Here is a 21,892-nt window from a genome sequence, read left to right as displayed (position 1 = left end):
ATGAGGTCTGTCCACCTATGAAGTTTCAAGTTGATAACTCAAATACTTTCAGAGATATGCTCCGGACAAAAATGTCGGAGGACGGACGGAAGGTCGGAAGGACGGACGGAGACTATTTCTATATCCTCCGCCGAAAATTTTCGGCGGGGGATAAAAAGGGGGGATATAGAAGTACCTGTAGGCTCTGTCGGTCTTTCCGTCCATCCGTCAGCATGTTCGTCCTTCAAATTTTCGTCTCCAGGCCATAACTGTCATTTATCAAAGGAAATTGAAATAACTTGGCACAATGTTTGTTATAATAAGGCGATGTGTCATGCACAACAACTGGAACCCTACCTCTATCGTCAAGGTCACACTTGGTGATTAAAGGTCAACATTGTCTATCTGAGGGTATATGTCGTGTTAGGTCAGTAACTTTCTTATCCGTGAAGGGATTTTAAAAATACTTAGCAAAAATGTTCACAATAATGTGATGATGTGCCTTGCCTAACAATCAGTCGCCTACCTCCAAGGTCAAGGTCACAGTTGGAGGTCAAACATTTACATAGTCTGTTACAGGGTTTATTTTGGGTCCATAATTTCTTCATAGATCAAGGGATTTTGTAATTATTTGGCACAAATGTTCACAATAAGACGCTGTGTCATTCGCAACAAAAAGTTGCCTACCTCCAAGGTCGTCGGTGTTGGAAGTCAAAGATGAACATAGTCTGCTATAGGGTATATTTTGTTTCCAGTTCATAACTTTCTCATTCATCAAGGGATTTTGAAAATACTTTGCACAAATGTTCACAGTAAGATGATATGCCGTGCGCATCATCCACATGACTACCTTCAAGATCAAGGTCACACTTGGTGATAAAATGTCAACATCGTCTGTTTGAGGGTATTCCGGTCCATAACTTTTTCAACTATCAATGGATTAAGAAATTACTAGGCTCAAATGTTGACAATAATAAGACGATGTGTCAGGCACAACACCTGGACCCTTATCTTCAAGGTCAAGGCCACACTTGGAGGTCAAAGCTAAATATGGTCTTTATAGGGTATATTTTGTGTGCAGTCAATAAATGTCTTGTTGTTCAAGAGATTTTGAAGTAACTTGGCACAAATGTCACAATTATTGGACCATGTGCAACAGCAAGACTCATACCTTCAATGTCAAGGTCACACTTGTGTGCCAAAGCTTAACATGGGTCTGTTGTAGGTCATATTTTGTGTGCAGAATATAACTTTTTCATCAATCAATGGATATTAAAAATAACTTTGCACAATTATAAGCAACATGTCATGCGCAACACCTAGACCCCTACCTCAAAGCTCAAGGTCACATCACTTGGAGTTCAAAGTCTAAAATAGTCTGTTACTGGGTATGATGCCAAGTCAGGCCCTTGCAAATAAAATGTCATTGGTGAATTGCCCACATACCTTGATTGATGACTGGACTCGAAATATACCCAAATCCGAAATGGCCGCTTCGTGAGCCGCGAGGTAGTTAAAATGAATGGTTACCGATTTCTATCCGCCTGGCGCCTGGCATAGTGATAGGAATCGGGAGGTACATGGTATGCAAGCAAAATGTGTCTCATAAGTCAAAATGGCTGGCCCTTTCAGTAGGGGTGACACTATAATAAACAAGACCTTTTATACCCTGTAATCGACCACACCCTGTATTGATTTTGTATTCGTCACATTTTATGGCTTTGAAATGGTGATAACAAGTATACAAAAGTATTTCTGTTGATACATACACAGGAGTTATTTGATTATATTTCTTTAAAGAATTTATTGTAACTTACATGTGCAGATCAAGCATCATCAAAATTTTGCGCTGGAAGTCCACCTCAACCTTTTGAAATAGCACCGTTTTGTGCTTTATGTAAAACTTCCCTAGGCGGGGGACGCTGGTAACTCTGTTACAAGTTATTGTTCAGTATAAATCGGCCCTTTTCGGACACTATACATATAATGAATCTTTTTGTTTATCAAAAGTTGGAGAGTTTGATCAAATATCGATAAAAACCAGTCGCGAAATTTGAAATAACAAATGCTATTGGATGTTAAAATGGTACTAGTAAAAAAATAGTCGCCGTTTTGTCTGTTTGTCCAGAAATGTTGTACTGACTGGAATTCATCGAGTCTCCACAAGATGTTTGCATATTAATATATATGTTTTAGTTCAATGATTTTTTCACAAATTTCAATCTCAAGAAGCCTTATTTTCAAAAGGAGCCGTGCATATTAACAGCTTCTTTCCATTCACTGAGTTGTTCTCAAACGGAGGCCCCTTTAATGCCCTTTTCAACTGCGTTATCCAGACAATGTCTCAGCAAACACGCACAAGATGTCTCCTAAACTTCGCAGGAAATTTCAATACCATTAAGTGATGTGCATTTTCGCCACTTTGGTAGGTTTTTATCAGCTGTGATTTTTGTCTAGACTATTTCTCAACTGACTTGAATAACGAAACTTCACAGTAGGCTTCAGTAACAAGAGGAGCTTTGCATTATAGTGGCATGTTCCGGTTCATTGATTTCTTTCTTTAAATTTACTCCTCGCCCGAGGATAAAACCAGCGACCTGAATTATTTATCTAATGCTCTCCCCATTAGCGGGCGGACGGAATCATCCTCAGAAAATGTCAACAATACCGTTTAAGTACTAACGTAAAATAGGCCAACAATATTGTATTGACACTAATAGAACACAGAATGTTATATAAAATTCAACACCTAGATAGATCATAACATTTTTATTCAAAAAGAAAACGCAGCTTCAGTAAAATGCACCAAATAAATACCCAACTTCTACATGAACATGCACCCTATAGACATCTGTTTCAAATTAAATTAATTAACACATTATTTATACAAGAAAGAAAAGAACAACTTTCAAGGTGGTGAAATATGAAGCACGTTACTAAAATATGTATCATATGCAATAGGCATACACTGACTACATGGAAAGCTTTCAGGCATTTGCCTAAAAGTTCAGTTTTTATACTCCTGAAAGCTCTCTTTCTATATAAAACCAATTGAAATATACTAAATTCATAGTTTTTAGGTTTTCTGATACATGTATTTTTAACTTGCAGCCATGCTATGCAATCTTTAGCGATACTTGAAGTCCTTTATTTATTGTTTACATAACTAAAAATTTGTTTTGAAAAAAAAATGCATTTTTCCTGCTTTTGAAATGTAAAATGAATATTAAATACATCAAGTAAATATATCACCGAAGAAAAAACAAACAAAAACAACAACATTTACCAATAAGTTACACTTGTACTCCACATTTTTAAACCAATAATGTTATATAAATATTAATAATATGCACATCCTCGAGTAATAATACTTTCATAAACCCAAACAAGTCATTTCAAACAAACAAAAAAAGCCATAAATATGATGCAAAATTATACATTCTACTCTTTGGTATTTAGGTTGCTTGGGAGGGAAGTTGTCAAGGAGGGAAGACATTTTTATAAGTCTTCTTCCTTTCTACTTCCATGCGTAATGCGTTTCCTTCTTTCCCAACGGATCTTTTTCTCTTTTAAAATATGACGGCACTCACTTCATCGTTACTAATTTCATATACAAACTGGTGGTGAAAAATTCATGTATACAATTTAAGTGACATATTTGTTTACTCTTGACACAGTTTCTTCACCTCTATACCAAATTTCATTTTCTGTTTGTTTAACTTTCCTTTATTTTTTGATAACACGATATCGTCGTCACACCTCTGTGATTTTCTTTTTTGGGAACACAGGCAGAGGTGGTAGATCGAAACTGTAATGATCGCTTACAGTGACATTGTCAACATTAACATCATCAAACAGATCAATATCCATATCACTGACCGGTTCTGGATGAAAAAAGTCCTCGTCGCTCGTCATTCCAGGGCGATAATTATCATACTCCGATTCATACGCAGATGAGCCTGCCTCCATATTCAAATGAGGATCACTTCGCGACATTTCGCTCCCGGAGTCAACCGACGAGACACTTATGCTGTCGATACCTAGACCATTCCGTCCGGAGAAAAAAGGAAACATATACGCGTGCATAGATGGTATATCATGTTTTGATTTAGGGCTTCCACAAGTTGAAGACTGATTTGATTGATTATGCTCGTCCCTATCACTTGGAATATAGTCCAAACTTCGACAATATCTAGGCGGTATCGTGTAATTGTTCCGTCTTTTAATCTGGTAAGGGTTGATTCCATTTTTGCCTATTAGAACCTTTCCATTTGCTTTCTTTGATTTGTCCATATCTTTAATCTTACCTCTGCTCGCTTTATTGCTTACTACGCTATTATCTGTAACATTATCAAAATCACTGTTAGCACCATTTAATAAAGGTTCGTATTCCGTAAAACCTTTTATTCTCACATTTCTAAGATGATCCCCTTCATCTGAATCAAAATCCGACTCGTCATGGCGACCAAGCAAGTCTGTATGTAAATTTATATCAAGAGATGGGTGATCATTTGCCAATTCTTTTAGTAATTGCGTCAATGACGTTGATTCTGCTGACATAAGCGGAAACTTTGGTGTCTGTTGACCACGTGGGATACTGTTTATCGTATCACTTGAGCGTGACAGATGTCTGTGTCTGCTAGGAAAGCTAAAATCCGAATTTGCCAGAAAGGCTTTTAAGTGATGATCAGGATTTGAGATTTGACGAACGTATGCTGGCCTTGCAAGCTTTAACTCGATCGGCTGCAGCAGTACAACAGAAGAATTTTCACTCTGTTGATGAGATGCTACCGACTCGTCGTCATCTGAAAATGAACTCACGTTATGACTAGGCTCATTTCTGTTCCGCATAGGAACAGGAAGGCCTCTTGGTCTTGATTTTGGACTAGAATTACTTCTCTTAACTTGCGGTACAGATTTTCGATGTTTTATCTTATCTTTTGCACTATCAGAAGGAGACCGCTTCAGAAGGGAAATTATTTTTTCTTCTTCATCTTCAAGATCTTGAGATTCTGGAGGAGGTGGCAACAATGACATCATTTTCCCATCAATACTTGCAACCAGTGGGTTGCCAGAGGTTGGCGTCAATGTTGACGCGGAGCTATTACTGCTATGATGTGATCCATCAGAAATTCGTCGAGGATCTGGGGGTGTTGGGCGAGGCGGCAATCTTGTTAATGGTTCGTGCTCTTGCGAGTGCAAAGGCGCCTCAAACGAATTTGGTGTACTTCTTTGCATATTCTGGGGAGTATTTCGTTTCGATAGTGTCTCCTTTAATGGTGGTGTAGGTATTGGACTGTGATTTGGGGATGCCGACGCTGCAATTGGTTCCCGATATACTGCAGTCACAAACTTTTCTTCGCACGTTTCATCTGGAGATTTATTTTTGTTAATAACGCTATAGGTTGCCTCATTAGGAACATTATTTTCTACTTTGACATGCCGTAAAACTGGGCGATTAGGCAGGGCAGGATTAACGACTGTACCAAGTTCTTTGAGTACATTCGAACGTTTCCGCCTTTCCTCAGGTGGTATTTCATCAATACTGGCAAGATCATTTTTCAAAGCGATGTTTGCATGGTTGTTAGGAAAGAAGAAATTGTTTTGTGGGTTGACACTTCTAGGTGACTGGCACGGTGCAGACCTAACCGGGCTGAGAATAGGATTTGTGACCCCAGCCTGCACGAGGGGCGTCTCTTGCATCATAGGCACTATTGGATTGCTCACTTGATATGGAACAATAGGGCGCCCGTGTTCAGATGAATATCTTTTTAACGGGTATGGATTTTGATTTACGTTTTGTGTTTTAACAGGAGTAATACTATCGTAATGTAAATGTGCATATCCAAATGAATCTCTATTTTTGGCTGGCAAAGGAGGTGGGATTTCATTGTTCAAAGACTTTCTAACAATTTCTTTGTCCAACGGGTTACTAATCGAACGATTTATATCTTTCTTTTTCTTAAGTTTAGAATGCTTATCATTGTGCTTTACTTCAAGTCCAACCTTAAGACTATCAAACAAATCATTTTGTATTGCTCGGGAATTTCTGTCATCGCCATCGTTCATTTTTAAATTCCTGAAATGCACTGCAGGCAATTCCGGTGAGTCCACTCTCATATAGGTGGATGAAGTTTCTGATGGTGGACCTTGGTTTGAAATACAGTTTGTCAATGAATTATTGCTAAGCTTTCTCAACGGATTTCGCGAGTCTCTTGGACTTTCAATGTTATTTCGTCTTCTACTTAGACTGCCTGGAGGTGTCGGCATACTCATTTGCATATCTATCTTTTGTGCATGCTCTTGCTCATATGCACGCACTATTCCACTTGGCGACCTTGGCGTTGATTTTAATGACGAAGACGGCGATTGAGGCACATTGGCGGTAGCAGACACTACTCGGTCGTTACCATTCTTTTCTGTAGGGTTCGTACGTTGACTTAGATTAGAAGAACAAGACGGAGAAGACTGACTAGTACTTGAACTACTCTGTTTTCCTTGCTTGTGGTCCTGCTTTGAGCCACTCTTTGTTGATTCAGATGAAGTCTGCCTATTAAAGAACCCTCGACTTTTTGGTGTATTTTCACGTGGACTAGATGGACCCTTTGACTGGCCTTGACTTGGAGATTGTGCCCCTTGTGAAGCCAATGGTGGTTTGGGATTTGGTAGACCAGTAGCAGCTTTTCTTCCAATTAACCAATACGTTGTCATTTCTCCTTTACCTTTTACCTTTACTGTTCCTCTACACTCAAACTCGTACCAGTCACTTAGTGCTTTTTTCACATCCTCTGTCGTCTAAATATAAAAAAATAATTACATTTTAATGTGATACATTCAGTGTTCAACCTAGCTTCGTCTAAAAGGTGGCCCAGTTGTTTATTGTTATAAAATATAGTAACAATTGTAAGATATTTTAATAGTAACTTACTAACATTTATATGAACTATTATGTATCAAAATGTTCTATTATAAATATAAGAACTTATTTATGCACAGTACAACACTGAGCTTGAATTTAAAATGACCAGAACCAATACTATAAAATCCTAATTTTTTGTCGACATGTGGCATATTCTTTAATGTTAATTACATGTATGCAGCGACAGTGCCCATTAAAAACCAAATCTCCAATCACACTTAAAGTCTACCGTTCTTCAGCTAATATTGGTCGCACTCACCTGTATGGATCCAGGTTTTCCCGTACTCTCCATTCTACTGGCAACATTCACAGTGTTTCCCCAAATGTCATATTGTGGTTTTCGGGCACCAATCACACCCGCTACCACTGGACCAACATTAACACCTGAAATACATATTCAACTTCTTAACTTGCATATTATGTATATAAAAACAATCTGTATTTTGCTAATTCAGCTTCAACATTGTATTTGTTTCTTAAAGAACGTCAAAAGTTTATTAATCCCCACGTGTCGATGAAAGAGTACGACAAGTGCACTGCGGGTAATTTGTATTGCCAAACTTTGTTATTTATCAAGTAAAAAGGAACCCTTAAAATTCTAGAAATTTCCAGACTTCTTTAGCCCTGCACAAACTACAGGAAATTAAGTGCTAAAAGCTTACCTATTTTCAGCATGAAATTGTTGTATGAATTCTCATTAATATTATGAAGCTTTTCCTTCATAGCCAGAATAAATTCCACCAGTATTGACAGATTCTGCGTGATTGAATCAGGCGAATCCTGAAAAAGAGACAAGAATGATAGAGACCAATTTATCTTCAATATTATTTTCTAACATCCGCAACAGTACAAAGAAGATTGTTTAAATTTCATTAAAACAAAGAGGAGAGGTCAGCAAGGAGAGAGCCAAATTCAATAAAGGCAGACCACCAAACAGAACCATCGGTAAGGTACCCTGCAAGGCAATGAACAAAAAAGACCGCAAAATGGCGGAGCAAGAACGGGGCGAATCATTTAAACCTAATAAAAGAATTTGATTACGGAAATAAAGTTAAATTTATTTAATTCAATATAAATGGCAGAAATGGAAATTACAGAAAAAACTATAGTTTTCATCGTTTCAGAATGTTTTAATGTTTTCAAATAAAAGAAAATATAAAAATTTCAATTAGACTCTTTGAACAAGAAATAACAACACTGTACTTACAGCTTGTATTTTGTATTCTGGCATCAGACCTATCGCGCCCATGTAGGTACTTCCGATGGTCTTAATCTTGTCAACAGCACGGAATTTTGGCTCATTCAGAGACTGCAAACATATTACTTATATTCATGTAAGACCGACAACAATATTTGAACTGAATTCATTACATTATCAAAGGAGATGAAATAAAAATCATTAGTATAAGTATACATTCAGTTGTAAGGTAAATATCAAAACTTTCAATTAATCATCAATGAAACTAAAAGTTCCAGAATCGTCGAATGAATTTACGCATGTTCAAATGATAAGAATTACACTGTGAACTACATTAAATCATCACATGCACATTTATTTTGCCTTACCTATATACGACCATGTGTCAACTTTTAGTCATCTCGCATTTAATATGATGATGGTGGTGTTGGTGGTTTTCACCCAGGATAACGACAGTAAGCCACATTGAATTAACAATAAGACAGTAGTTTACGAGTACTAGTTTCGCAAGGAACTGATAACTTCTGTACATGCCAGAGCAGAGGTACAGTGCCAATGACCATAGAAAGGATTTCATGATCAGTCACAACGAAAGTGATCTGCAGCGTCCGGGAATCGAACCCTGGTCGACCAATGCACAGTCCAACGCTCTACCTATTGAGCTAACCGGACAACTGCATTTAATATAATCACCATACCCCTACTTTTGCACTACTCATGTATTCACCTAAACATAAAAGCTGACGTGTCTTACCTCATCAAAGTCGGCGATTATTTCGTTGAGGACACGAAGGCACTCCATTCCTTGGTTGTTAGCATCAAGCTCCATATAAAACTCGGAGAAGTTTGGTATTGAGGCAAAGAAAACGCCAATCTTGCTGTAGTGCTGGCTGTACAACTCCTGAAGCAAAGGAATGGACTGTCTTTTGTTTTGCAAAATGTATTACCGTACTTGTTTCAGGCCTGTGCGTATATTGTATATAATTTTGTTTTTGAAATGGTTATTGCAAATTTCAAAACAAACTACGTACCGATAATTCTACAACTGGAAATACGAAGTTTAATCAGTTTAAAATTTAATGAATTACGTTTTATTGCAAACCTTTAAAGTACAACTTTGTAATGACTACGTAATGTAATATTCAGTCTAAATCATATTATTAACTGGCACAAAACAATGTTTCTGATCAAAACACCCGTATAGAAGTAAAAAGAAAATTGGATTATTCTGTGATTTCAAATATGCAGGTTAATTACAGACGTCAAGACAAAAAAAGTTGAGATTAAAAACTGTTTTACAGAGTGAGACAGAGACAAAAATTCATTTGTGATTCCTATTTCATTTAATTATTTCTATATAAAAAAGCATTACCAGAATCTTGACTGAAATTATTTTTAATTTTTGCCTTTCCTAAAAACTTTTAGTAGAAGAAGCTTTTGAAACACTGTCAGGCAAAATGAATGCAAAAATATGATGCGTTTTTTATACCTTAGAATAATACAGAAATATTAAATATGACAAGCTTATTTAAAGACTATTCTAAATTAGTGAAAGAATATATTAAATTCACGCAAAATGTTTTACAAAAAAGAAATGTTTGCATATTACTTTTACTGCACAAACTCATTGTCACTTTATGTTAATCCAAACTGTGTTGAAACGGCATTCATGTATCTTAACATTATTTACTAGTAAACTCTTAACCCTGTTTTTATGATAAAATAAATTCGTACGGCTCTAAAATGAATACAAATTTCTAAAACGCAAACTTTCTCCCTTTAATTCACTTGTAATACGTGGAACCAGTCATAGAAATTGACTTACCATATGACTTTTATTTTGGTTATCAATAAAATGTGCCGCAACATGAGCTGGTAACAAGTTACATAATATCTGTCGATTATTATTCTGTAAGTCTGTCATCTCAATCTTCTCTTCTGTCGCCTGCAATAAGTAAACAATAAACATAATTTATGTAAACAATAAACATATGTAAACAATAACATAATGTAAGAATAATACTATGTAAACAATAGCAATAATATGTAAACTCTTCATATTTAAATATCAAAATTTACAATTAAAAACAATTAACATTGTAAAATGAAAATATATGACCAAGATATAATGTAAATAAGTAAACAAACACATGTAAACAGCTTCGTTTAATATGTAAACAATGAATATGTACACAATAATAACTTATAAAAATAATAAATATGTAAACGATAGTAACATATTAACAATAATAGTATGTAAACAATTGATATGTAAACAATAATTAATATGTAAATAATTTATATGTAACAAAGTAAGAGTTAGAAAGATTCGAATATTATGTAGACAAAAACAACAACACACCCCTCAAAAAAAAAAAAAGAAACGATAAAAAACATTTGAAAACATATCATATTGATCTAAGATCCAAAAATCAGGTTACTTTACATTTGTACATAAACTTTATTTCTTTTTTGTATTTTATTTTCTAATCTTTTACTGACGTCACAATGTTTTACATTATTTGAATGGTTTCTGAATGAAATGAAACAACAAGAAGAGAAATGAATCGCACGCAAAGAAATAAAATACATAGAACCAGTCTGAACTGAATTTTGACAATAAATTCCATGCTCGTTTGTTTTTTAATTCAAAACAAAGAACATGACTCACCAGGGACATGAAAATCTATATAAAAACATACTGGAATAGCAATGTCTGGCATGTAGGACCATCATTTATTATCTGCATTTAACCATATACAAATTTCCAAAATCAAAAGCAAACATTGATATAGGATTTACGTAATATTTACAGAAAACAGACGACATTTTCAGGAGCCAATCTATAAATTTTCAATTTCGGAATGTCAGACAATTCTGTATTTATTTATGATTTTATTAATATAATACTACCAAATAATCGACCATTGCAATTGTTTTATGATATAATATATAATTGTATATTCCATATGAGGAAAAAAAAGTTTCTTGAAGGATTGGCTGAGGTAATGTTTTGATTTTCCTCCGTCTGGCAAAATTTCGAAATATTTATATATATTTTTTTCAGAATTCGCTAACCATAGCAATTTACCAAATTTAACAGGAGTGCCTTTGAATAATTGTCAAGAAATTAGATATAAATCAAACGCAAGTAGCCGACAAAATGTAATAGTTATTAAATATTTGTGTAATTACCAAGTTAAATCTAATAACTTGCATTGTCGGGAAAATAATGTTGAAGTTTTATTTTGTGGTTTTAGCATATGCAGCATAATTTTGCAGTTTATGTAATCTAACAAAAAATTTTGAAAATATATTATATGAAGTCCAACAAATAACTGCATACCAATAATATACGAGTAAAGTAACAACTCAATTAATCACTGAATCAATCACTGAATCAATCAATCAATCAATCAATCAATCAATCAATCAATCAATCAATCAATCAATCAGCAAATCTAGCACCAAATTAATCTAATAGCTAACATAGAATGTTTCGAACATCCTGTATTTTCGTTAACAATCTTCATGAGAACTGAAAAAAATCATTCTTTTTCAGATTTTTTTCCTATCTTTGTTTCGTTTTATTATTTTTTAAATTTATTTATAGCTTGATCCTACCTGTGTTTTCCATAAGAAGTCCAACCGTGATGTCCACTCCGATTGTCTCCCTTGTACATACAGTGTCACCATGAATATGATCAACACAACTATACCGGAGAAATTAGTAGGAATGATTGGGCTAAAAATAAAAGAGAATTGCATTTTGTTTTGTTTTGAATTAATTCATTATACTTTTGCAGCAATCTAGTAGGTTTAGTCCGATTTGAAGAAACAGTTTTAAAACTACATCTTATGATTCTATTGTAATTTCTCGGCAGTCAATCATTAAGTAATTTGAAGACATGTTTTCAGCGAGGACGCGACTTTCTTTACACTGGAAATTATACAATAAATAAATGTTGATGATATCTGATTTAATTTACAGGCAACATGAAAAAAAGTCCTACTTAAATGAACAGTCGTTACAGACATTTTGTTGGTTTTGGTTTGGTCATAAAAACACTGTAAAGGTCAAATGGCGACACGTCAGTTTTACGGAGAAAGATCTGCGTACATGGTTACAAGCCGTTTCTTGGCTAGAATCACCATTTTTCTGTAAACTAGATTTAAAATCCGAATACTTAACCTTTCGGCTAAAGAAGGCTCAAAAGATATTATTAAATTAATTAACATACTTGTATAGGCTATCAAACTCTGTGAATATTTTTGAGTGCGTATGTTCCATCAAGACAATATAGCCTGCGCCCATGATCAGCATCAGTAGAAACTTGATTCCAGCTGCAAGCTTCAGGAACACCGAGACGCTTATGTACGCCATTACGCACGTGAGGTACACGTAATGAGGAACGCCGCATTGAAGATGGCTGTCTGAGGCGGTATCCGAGAGCATTGTCTTTGTAAACACATGGAACACACCATCTGCGCAGCAAAACTGCAGAAAAATCAACAGAAAAATAAACCAGTAAGACTATTTGTTTACATTTTAATATACTATTAATATAAAAGTTATTCTGAATTTAACAAAACGTGTAAATAATGTGTTTAGATGTTTCGTTCTGTAAACGTTGAACCTGAATACTATGGCGACAAAAAATAACATATAATTCTAAATTAAGTTTCATTAATTAGTTAGTTTAAGTACTGTTAAACCAGAATACTTTGCGACAAAAGATAACACATATTTTCTTAATTAAGTTTCATAAATCAGAGAACTTCAAAAATTTAAGAAAAAAGTCGAAAGTATCATTTCAGGAATATTATCAATTTCATTATATGTTACTATATTAATGTGACGTACATTCCTTTATCATGATTTCGTTTTAAATATAATGTAAAGAAATATCAAATAGAATCAAATATACATGTACCATGAGACTATTATGTCAGGTAATATACTAAAACCACAGTAGAGCACTTTTTTGAAGACTATGATTTTTGTTGTTTGATGTACGTTTCTCAAGAAATTCTTAGCTTAATGCGTATTATAACTTTGAAAAGAAATTATTATTATTGTAAAAACTGATTGCTTTACAGGGATGGTCGCTCTGCAGGGGTTGCACTGTACTTCAATGGACGTGTTGATCACGGTCTTTTATTATAATATGATAATACACAATTTAGGAATTATTGTTAATTTCTACATAAACATAATGTTAAATTGTTTTCAAATCTACATACAACATTGACTTGCGCCATTGCATAGATGAGTAACACAGTTGTGATCATCACAAAGAGCCGTAGACCCGACGATTTCCGAATATCAAACTCCGTGCACTAAAAATAAAACAAAAAAACCAAAACCAAATTAAGATTACGTAACATTTATTAACAGACGAAATAACATATATATTGTATTGAATTAGCTTAAGGTAGACTAAAAAATAACAGTTACATTACACTGTAACAATAATTCAATTATCTAAAATTGAAAACAAATAAAAAAGAGACGGTATGGCAGACAAATCTAATATTACTTTCATTTCTTTTCAGAAAACAATACGTGATATCAATACAAAAGGACAATTAAGACAATCCGGGTAAGGCAGACACCAATCCGCGATTTCATGATTTTTTTCGGAAATTAAATCAGTTTCCAGACAAACAATCCAGTTTTATATATAATTCAAGAAAGATAATAAAGGCAGTCTGACAATAGTTCCTATTGCATGTGTTCAAACATTGCAAGAAACTGACATCCATGTTATACTATTCTAAAAAGACAAGCAAAAAAGACCAATCTATCGCAATAAATCGAACTATAAGTTCGTTAAAAATCGACATTTGCCGTACCTACAATTTACCAAGAAAGCGTTTAGTTAACAAGGATTTTTTGTTGCTCTTTGCTTTCGATACACATTCGAGCTTAAAACTCATAATAGGGCGAAATATGCACTATTTCTACGGAGCAAGGAATGTTGGGAAACATACTCTTTTTCTACGAGACACGAAATTTGGCGATATGAGTCAAATATCTGTGAAACACGGAAAATGACAAACTGTGCTCTTTTATTTACGACTTACGGAATGTGGCGAAACGTGCCACATGTCTACGAAGCATGAAATGTGACGGAATTTCAAGAATAATGATCTTGACTATTGATCTTTAAGCACATGACTTGAGGCAATACTTTGATAGACAAGTTTGATAGACATTTATATAAAAAAAGATTTAAAGTTAAAAAAAAATAAAAATGAAACAAAAATACCTTTAATTTCACACTCAGTATGAGCATTAACACAACGGCTATCCAACAAAATGATGCTAAAAATAGCATCAATAGCAAGAGTGTCCTTGGTAACATGGCAGTGTTTAGGGCGGCTGTACATATTAGCATCAACATAGAGCATATCATACTGCTACTGAACGCGAAGTCATCCATGGCCTGATACTGTAATGGTGATAAGAAACAATCACATTAGAAGAACAAAGGGAATCTAACTAAAGTTCAGATCTACTTAAATTATTTCCTGCATGTAGATCTGATTGCCACCGTATTTGTTTCACCTTGACTATCATTCGGATTTCCCGAGAAAAAAATCTTTTGCCATGCAATGTAATCAAACCGTTTTTACAGATATGCCGCATTTTTTAAATTATTTAATTAACTTGATGAAAAAGAAAAAAAAAAGATACAATATCTCTCGTTCAGTTAAATGATCTAAACTAAACTTGATAGAGAAAGTCTTAATCTAATATTCATGTTCAAGTATAAATCAAAATGTTTTTTGATAGGTTAAGAATGCATTGAATATATTTTTTATTTATTCTTGTCAGATAAATCTTTTTTAGCTGGGGGCAAAAAGAACAAGGTAAATATAAAATTCAAAACTTTTAAATAATCTGCTTACACTGAAATTTAAATTTCTGTTCTTTCTTTTCTTTCCACATAAACTCATTTAATCACAGTGACGTTTAAAATGATACAGTTTTTTTTATCAAACTTTTGTCAAAGACTGAATTCTTGCAATATTGTCCCGCAAAACTACATTAAATTTTGTATTTGAATAGTTAAACAACCTAAATTCTAATATATCTCGTCTTTACAATTATTACAAGTTCAATTTTCAGGAAGCCATCTAACGAAAGAAAAAGGTTTCAGTAGTTCTACCTCAATAAGACTTCATGCTTAAAATTATGCAAAAAAGTTCACTAAATTTACTTCCTTCTTCCGGTATGTTGTCATGTTATTATCTATAAATATCAGAATGACTCAAAACCAACAAATTTAGAAGTAAGTGAAATGCAAATTGTGCACTGTTCCATGAATAAAAGAGTAATGCCTTGTTAAAACAATAATATCAACATGACTGTGCGACCGTAAAATCAAATTGAATATGCAGAATGACTCATTTGAGTGCAATTTACCTGAAAATATGCTTGTTCTAATGCATTTGTTTAATTACTTTGCTGTTCGCCATTAAAATGAGAAGAAATGAAACGAAATGTATTTCATTTGAGGCATTTGACAATATATTTGTTACGGTTTATACGCAAAAAATGATTTCATGTGTTTTCCAGTTTGAATGCGTATCGAGCCAAATAGTCAAACAACAATGAAGGGGCAAAGGCAAATTTCTTGTCTTGAACACAGTCGTTTGATGGTGGATGTAGCCGATCATTCAAGCTCATAATCCATAAGCCTTACATTATCCATTTAATGACAACCGCTTGATTAAAGAAGGAAACAAGATGTTTAAAAAGATAACAGGAGGAAACAAGGTGAGTTATACTCTTAATATACAATGTCAAAGCTCATTATGCCTCAAAAATGTTATCATTTTTATTTCTCAAAAACTTTCTATTTTTGGTATCTTGTTACAGTTTCTAGACAATCCTCATTTGTCATACAGATAAACTATCTTTGCTTCTTTTGCTCTTTTAGCAATCGGTAAAATCAAAGTGAATTAGGATTTTGTATGAAAGGCAAAATACTACTATGTTTACATATTGCTTCCTTTACGACACATTACCGCATATTCAATATTACTTTCTTCAGCTGTTAAACATCTAACATGCTCTAAATCAATTATTAAATATGTTCTACATTTCTTAAGAATATAATCAATATGTATTTATGAGGCAAAATGTGCCATTAAACTGATTCTTTCTGTCCATGCGACCATTACAGTCCTAAATAAGCCATCACGTGTCCTTGCTTACATTCCATTGTCTGTGCATTTCAATCAGTACAATTTTGAAATTTCCCTTAAATGTGAGTGACGAAAGGCTTCGTTCAAAAATTAGAGATTGACAAGTCTATTTCAGATATTAAGGGAAATTGTTACCTACCAGTTTTTCCTTGTCGGTGTTTCTAAACCTTAATGTAATATAGTTTACATGTTCCGACTTCTCTCGCTCCACACTTCTTGCTGTAATCGCTTGATTAAGGTACTTGTTTACCCTGTCTACTGGCGTCGGCTTGTTGGAATGCCTTAAAGTAGAAAACGAAATACTATCATAATAGAATGATATAGAAACAAGTGTTTTTATGTTATCAGAATTAAGAATAAAACTTTAAAGTGCATTATGACGTAAAATTGCTATTGTCTTTATTTCTCAAAAATGTTTAGCTTTGGTTTTCTGTTATTTTTTTGAAATGGTACTCATCGGACATAAAGTACATAAGGCTGGGTCATCCTTTGCTTTTGTTGGCCATTAGATGATAAGTTAACGTTTAAGTATTTTGTATGGGAGAAAAATACACTTTGTTTATGTTTAGCTACTTATCTGATGAAACTATTTCATTTTCAACGCTGCTTTCTTCATGAGATAAACATCTAACATGCAATAAATTAAAACATTATAAATCAAACACAATTTTGTCTTGTCTTAAGAGGCCAAATCGTATTCAGTTCCGAGGCGTATTGTGCCTTTTTTAAATAACATGTATATTTGTACGTTTCAAAATCTAGACATGACATATATTTATATATTCTTTCCCCTATGTTTTACAGTTTCTCTTAATAGTACAACTGTGCAAGTCCCAAATGTATATCTCTCTTAATACGTTTCACCAATAATCCAGTAATATTACTCTTTAATCAGTTAAGTACTTGAATACCTACATCTAGTATAGCCCATGGATTATAAAATACTTAAATACTTTACTGTCTGTAATAGTAACTACCATACTAAATTAATATGCAAAACATTTCTTCAAGTAAAATATAAACTTACTAAAGACCATCTGTTAATAAAATTCACATGTTTTGCTTAGATAATTATTGCTCTAAATCATGTCTGGAAAATCTTCAAAAAGTACAAAAGAAAATTGGCAATCTACGGTTTTATCACTAGCAATCTACAGTTATATCACCAGCAATATAAGACACAGTGCGCCATAATGTGACACAAACGATGACTTCATTTCCGTTGTCTAGCTTGCGACAATGTTATCAAGAGATAAATAAATTAATGAAATGTCTTAGAGATATCATATTCTCTCAGACAGAAAAGCGCGTATTTTCTTTGACAGACAGACACGATGAATCAAATTCTTATTGTATCTAAATATTGCTTAAAACATGATTAAAACATTATATAGCTCACTGCTTCATTATTTTGTAATGCATATTGAAATTCCGAGAATTGTTATAACATGCGTTCGCTTGCATCGAATTTCAATGACGTGGAATAATTCATTGCATTAAGAACAAGCCAAGACAATTATTTAAATGCTGATGTACATGATGTAATCTGATGCTGAAAAACACGTCTTTTAAGCCATTATAATCTAAAAGAATTCTGAAAAGAAAAATCGTCTTCTGAAAGACAAGATAACAAAATAATGTATGAAAATGGCACACCTGGTTTCCTGAAACTGTTCAAGAGACAGGAAAAAAAGAAAAAGGAGAAGAAAAAATAATAATAAAAATTAAGAAGTGAAAAATCTCTCAAACCACACTGCTTCTCATTTGTAAAGATCAAATATTTAACAACAACAATTATAGAAAACACAATATATACGACTTTCATATATATATATAGAAAAGAAAGGGACCACGATAATGTTTCAAAACCTTTTGGCCTAATCCATTTGTATACTGTGTAATTATGTTGATGTATCAGAATTGATGTTTATTTATATATGCAAAAAATATTGTTAAATTAAATATATAATTCAGCAATAAAATATGGGACAAGTTACACGCTTTGAAAGTTTCGTAAAGTTTCATAAACATAAGCATCTACTAATAGCAAACCCTTGAACAAAACATTTCGATAACCGTTATCACCAACAAAAACATTTTTTGTTAGATAAAATGTCATTGTAAGCATCAAAAGTTTTGTTTGCCCTTTATTTTACAATCTTAAAAAAATACAACCCACAAGAGACTACCTTGATGTATTACCATTTAAAAATTAAACACGTTCTAAAAGTCAATGTCAAAAATGGGAAATTAAAGTAATTTAAAATGATCTCAACGATATAAATTCAATCAGAGTAATTTTAAAACATTGAAAGCAGAAAAAGGAATCAGAAAACACGGAAAAATTGTTCGAAAAACAATCGTCAATGATGTATTAAAAGCAAAGTCAGTTTGCCATTTCTATTTGTCTTAATTTATGCCTAAATTTAGATGCATGTAGTCTGGCATTTAAAAACAATATCTGGCCAATTAAAGAAAATTTAAAAGAATCAATATGATTAAAGGTTCGTTTGTTATTTTTTTTTATAATGTACCGTAATTAGATAGAATTCAAAAATAAAGCAGACGATATTTTAGGTGACAATATTCCCAGCATGCAAACGATGGATTAATGTTTCCGGAAGTTTAAAATATAATTATATAAAAAAATACGTTACAGCTCCATCACATACATGTATTTAACCAGTTAGTGATTTGTTTCAGATTAGTTAGTCATAAACGGGGATACTCTTTACAATAAATGTCATTTGTAATAAAAAATGTATACAACTTTAACTATTCCTTATAATGTATTTATATTAACTGCAACAACCACCAAAAACTCAATTGAAGCTTGTATGGAGAAATAAGAAACAACCATGTTATGAGATTGATATTTGGGCTTTATTAAGCCATAAGTATAACATGAACAAGAATGAGGTAATTTTTCGAAATATCTGGCAGGGAAAAACCGCCAGCCTTAAAATGTATATATATCCAATATTTCATTGTCTTTTATATATCTACTCATATTGATTTCCAAGACTTTAGAATACAATCTAAGAACATCATATGTTATTAGTTGATGCCAGAAGTGGATAAGTGGATAAATATGACACATGTTTTTTAAAATTACAAATTTATGTGTCTGATATTTTTTCTAACTTTAAGAACATATGTAACAATCATTCCTGAAAGTACTTTCTCACAACTCATTAGCAGCAAATTCCATACAGAAACTATTATATACATAGACCCGTAAAATGTTTCTTTTGTCATAAACGCATTGAAATTATGATGTAAATCAAAATTATTATCCTCTGAAGCCTGCAGTATTTCTGGAAAGACTTCAAGAAAAGTATAAAAGAAAATTGACAATCTACGGTTATATCATCTATATCATCAACAATAAAAAGACATTGCGCAATAATGTGACACGCAGGGAGACTTCATTTCCGTTGTCTAGTTTGTGACAATTTAATAACGTGATAAAATGATTAATCACAAGTCTCAGGGATATCATATTTTCCAACATAGACACTGTAAGGAGAAAATAACTTCTTGTATATAAAGTTATTGCTTTTTAAAAATTGGTCCTCACAGATGCCATTAATAGTATTGCTAAATACATTGTACATGCACCTTGTCGGTTTCTATTTAATTGAATTTTATATTCTGTATTATTTGAAATATCATCCCGTCGTGCTTTGCCATTGTGCCCTGTTCTGATTTTATTTGGTGTCCGGCTGGGTTCCTTCAAGGAATTTTTGTGTTGCTTGGTCGTGTGGAGGATTGCGTGTATTGAATGCTGCCCTTTCTTGTTGATCTTGATTTTCATATTTTGGTTAAGTTTTTGGAAAGAAATCATGTATTATCTTTAGAGACAAGTGTGAAATGCATGCATTTTGCTTAATTGCTTCAGGGCAAATCATTTATATTTTTTTATCAGATAAATGATCCATTTAGAATCCATGCTTGATTGGTTTACGAGTATTTGTCATTTGAAACAACAACAACAAGTACAGCCAATGGGTTATAAAATACTTAAGTATCCTGTAATGTATTTTTTTATGGTTTTGTATCATAAAGCTGATGCTCAAATGTAGATTTATCCATATTGTAAGTTTAGAAAAAAGCATTATTTGTAAAGATATAACCGAATTTACATGTCTTGTACATAAAGGGAGGTAATTAGCGAGGTAATTAGAAATCTATTTTCCATAAATTTAAAGCCAATTTTTTTCAATAAGAAATAAATGCATATATTACAATGATTACTTATAAACATTTGCAGTACATATTTAAAATATTATTGGATGTTTGGAAATTGTTTCAGAAGAATTATTATATACATATATAAAATTTCACGTAAGCTTTGTTTCATCCTTAACTACAACATACAGGATCTTTAAATACTTTACCGTCTGTATAATAGTAACTACTATACTTAATTAAATAAGCAAAACATTTCTTCAAGTAAAATATAAATTTTCTTATGATGATCTGTTAATAAATTTATGAAAGTTGTATGTTTTGCTTAGATAATTATTGCTCTAAATCATGTCTGGAAAATCTCCAAGAGGTACTAAAGAAAATTGGCAATCTACCGTTATATCACTAGCAATTTACGGTTATATCACCAGCAATATAAGACACTGTGCGCCATAATGTGACTCAAACTATAACTTCATTTCCGTTGTCTAGCTTGTGACAATTTTATCAAGAGATAAATGATTAATGAAATGTCTTAGATATATCTTATTCTCTTACACAGACAGACAAGCACGATGAAGTTCTTATTTTATCTGAATATTGCTTTTAAAACTAGATTACAAAACAACATAAAACTCACTGCTTTATCATTGTCAATGCATATTCCGACTATTGACAACCTAGAACTGCTTCAACTAGTATCTAATTTGTAAATTAATTAATGCTAAGCAATAGATCAAATAATTAAGAATAATAATGGTACAAAACGCAAGATTTGCATAAATATATATAATTCAGCAATACAATACAATACGGAACAAGGTACGCGCTTTGAAAGTTTCGTAAAATTTCATAAACATAAGCACCTACAAGTAACAAACCCTTGGTCAAAACATAACGACTTCAGTATTCATCAACACTTTATTTTAAGAAAAATGTCACCTGAAGCATCAAGAGCTTTGTCTTGGTTGCCCTTTTTATGCTCCCCTAAAAATTTCGGGGGAGCATATAGTCGGCGCATTGTCCGTCTGCCCGTCCGTCCGTCTGTCTGTCCGTCTGTCCGTTGTATTGTCCGGAGCATAACTTGAAAACCCTTGGAGATAATTTATTGAAACTTCATACAGTGGTAGAGGGCATTGAGGGGGAGTGCAGTGTCAAAGAACCATAACTCTATTTTGCCCGGTGTTTGAATTATCTCCCATTATAGAAAAATCTTGTCCGGGGCATAACTCTAAAACTATAAGAGATATCAACAAGAAACTTTGTAGATGAATAGATCTCAATAGGTAGATGTGCAGTGCATAAGAATAATAACTTTTTTGTCCTAATTTTGGAGTTATTGCCCTTTGTTAATTTTAACACTTTGAACTTTGTCCGGAACATAACTC

General features: G+C 33.1%; 1 protein-coding gene across 1 annotated transcript in view; it reads right to left on the bottom strand.

The window, feature by feature from the left end:
• Positions 1-2,733: 2,733 nt before the first annotated feature.
• The window catches only part of LOC132712910 (Ca(2+)/calmodulin-responsive adenylate cyclase-like), a 164,151-nt gene continuing 144,992 nt past the window's right edge, over positions 2,734-21,892 (bottom strand). Inside the window, 11 exon segments of the mRNA XM_060695344.1 lie at positions 2,734-6,774; positions 7,158-7,282; positions 7,561-7,678; positions 8,106-8,207; positions 8,851-8,997; positions 9,922-10,041; positions 11,721-11,841; positions 12,338-12,594; positions 13,341-13,436; positions 14,369-14,551; positions 16,453-16,594. Coding sequence (XP_060551327.1) covers positions 3,733-6,774; positions 7,158-7,282; positions 7,561-7,678; positions 8,106-8,207; positions 8,851-8,997; positions 9,922-10,041; positions 11,721-11,841; positions 12,338-12,594; positions 13,341-13,436; positions 14,369-14,551; positions 16,453-16,594 — 4,453 coding nt within the window. The 3' untranslated portion in view covers positions 2,734-3,732.

This window comes from Ruditapes philippinarum, unplaced genomic scaffold, assembly GCF_026571515.1.
Source record: "Ruditapes philippinarum isolate M1 unplaced genomic scaffold, ASM2657151v2 ctg313_1_1_1_1, whole genome shotgun sequence".
Classification (NCBI taxonomy): domain Eukaryota; kingdom Metazoa; phylum Mollusca; class Bivalvia; order Venerida; family Veneridae; genus Ruditapes; species Ruditapes philippinarum.
The sequence above is the reverse complement of the archived record's forward strand: the minus strand, read 5'-3'. Positions and strand labels throughout refer to the sequence as shown.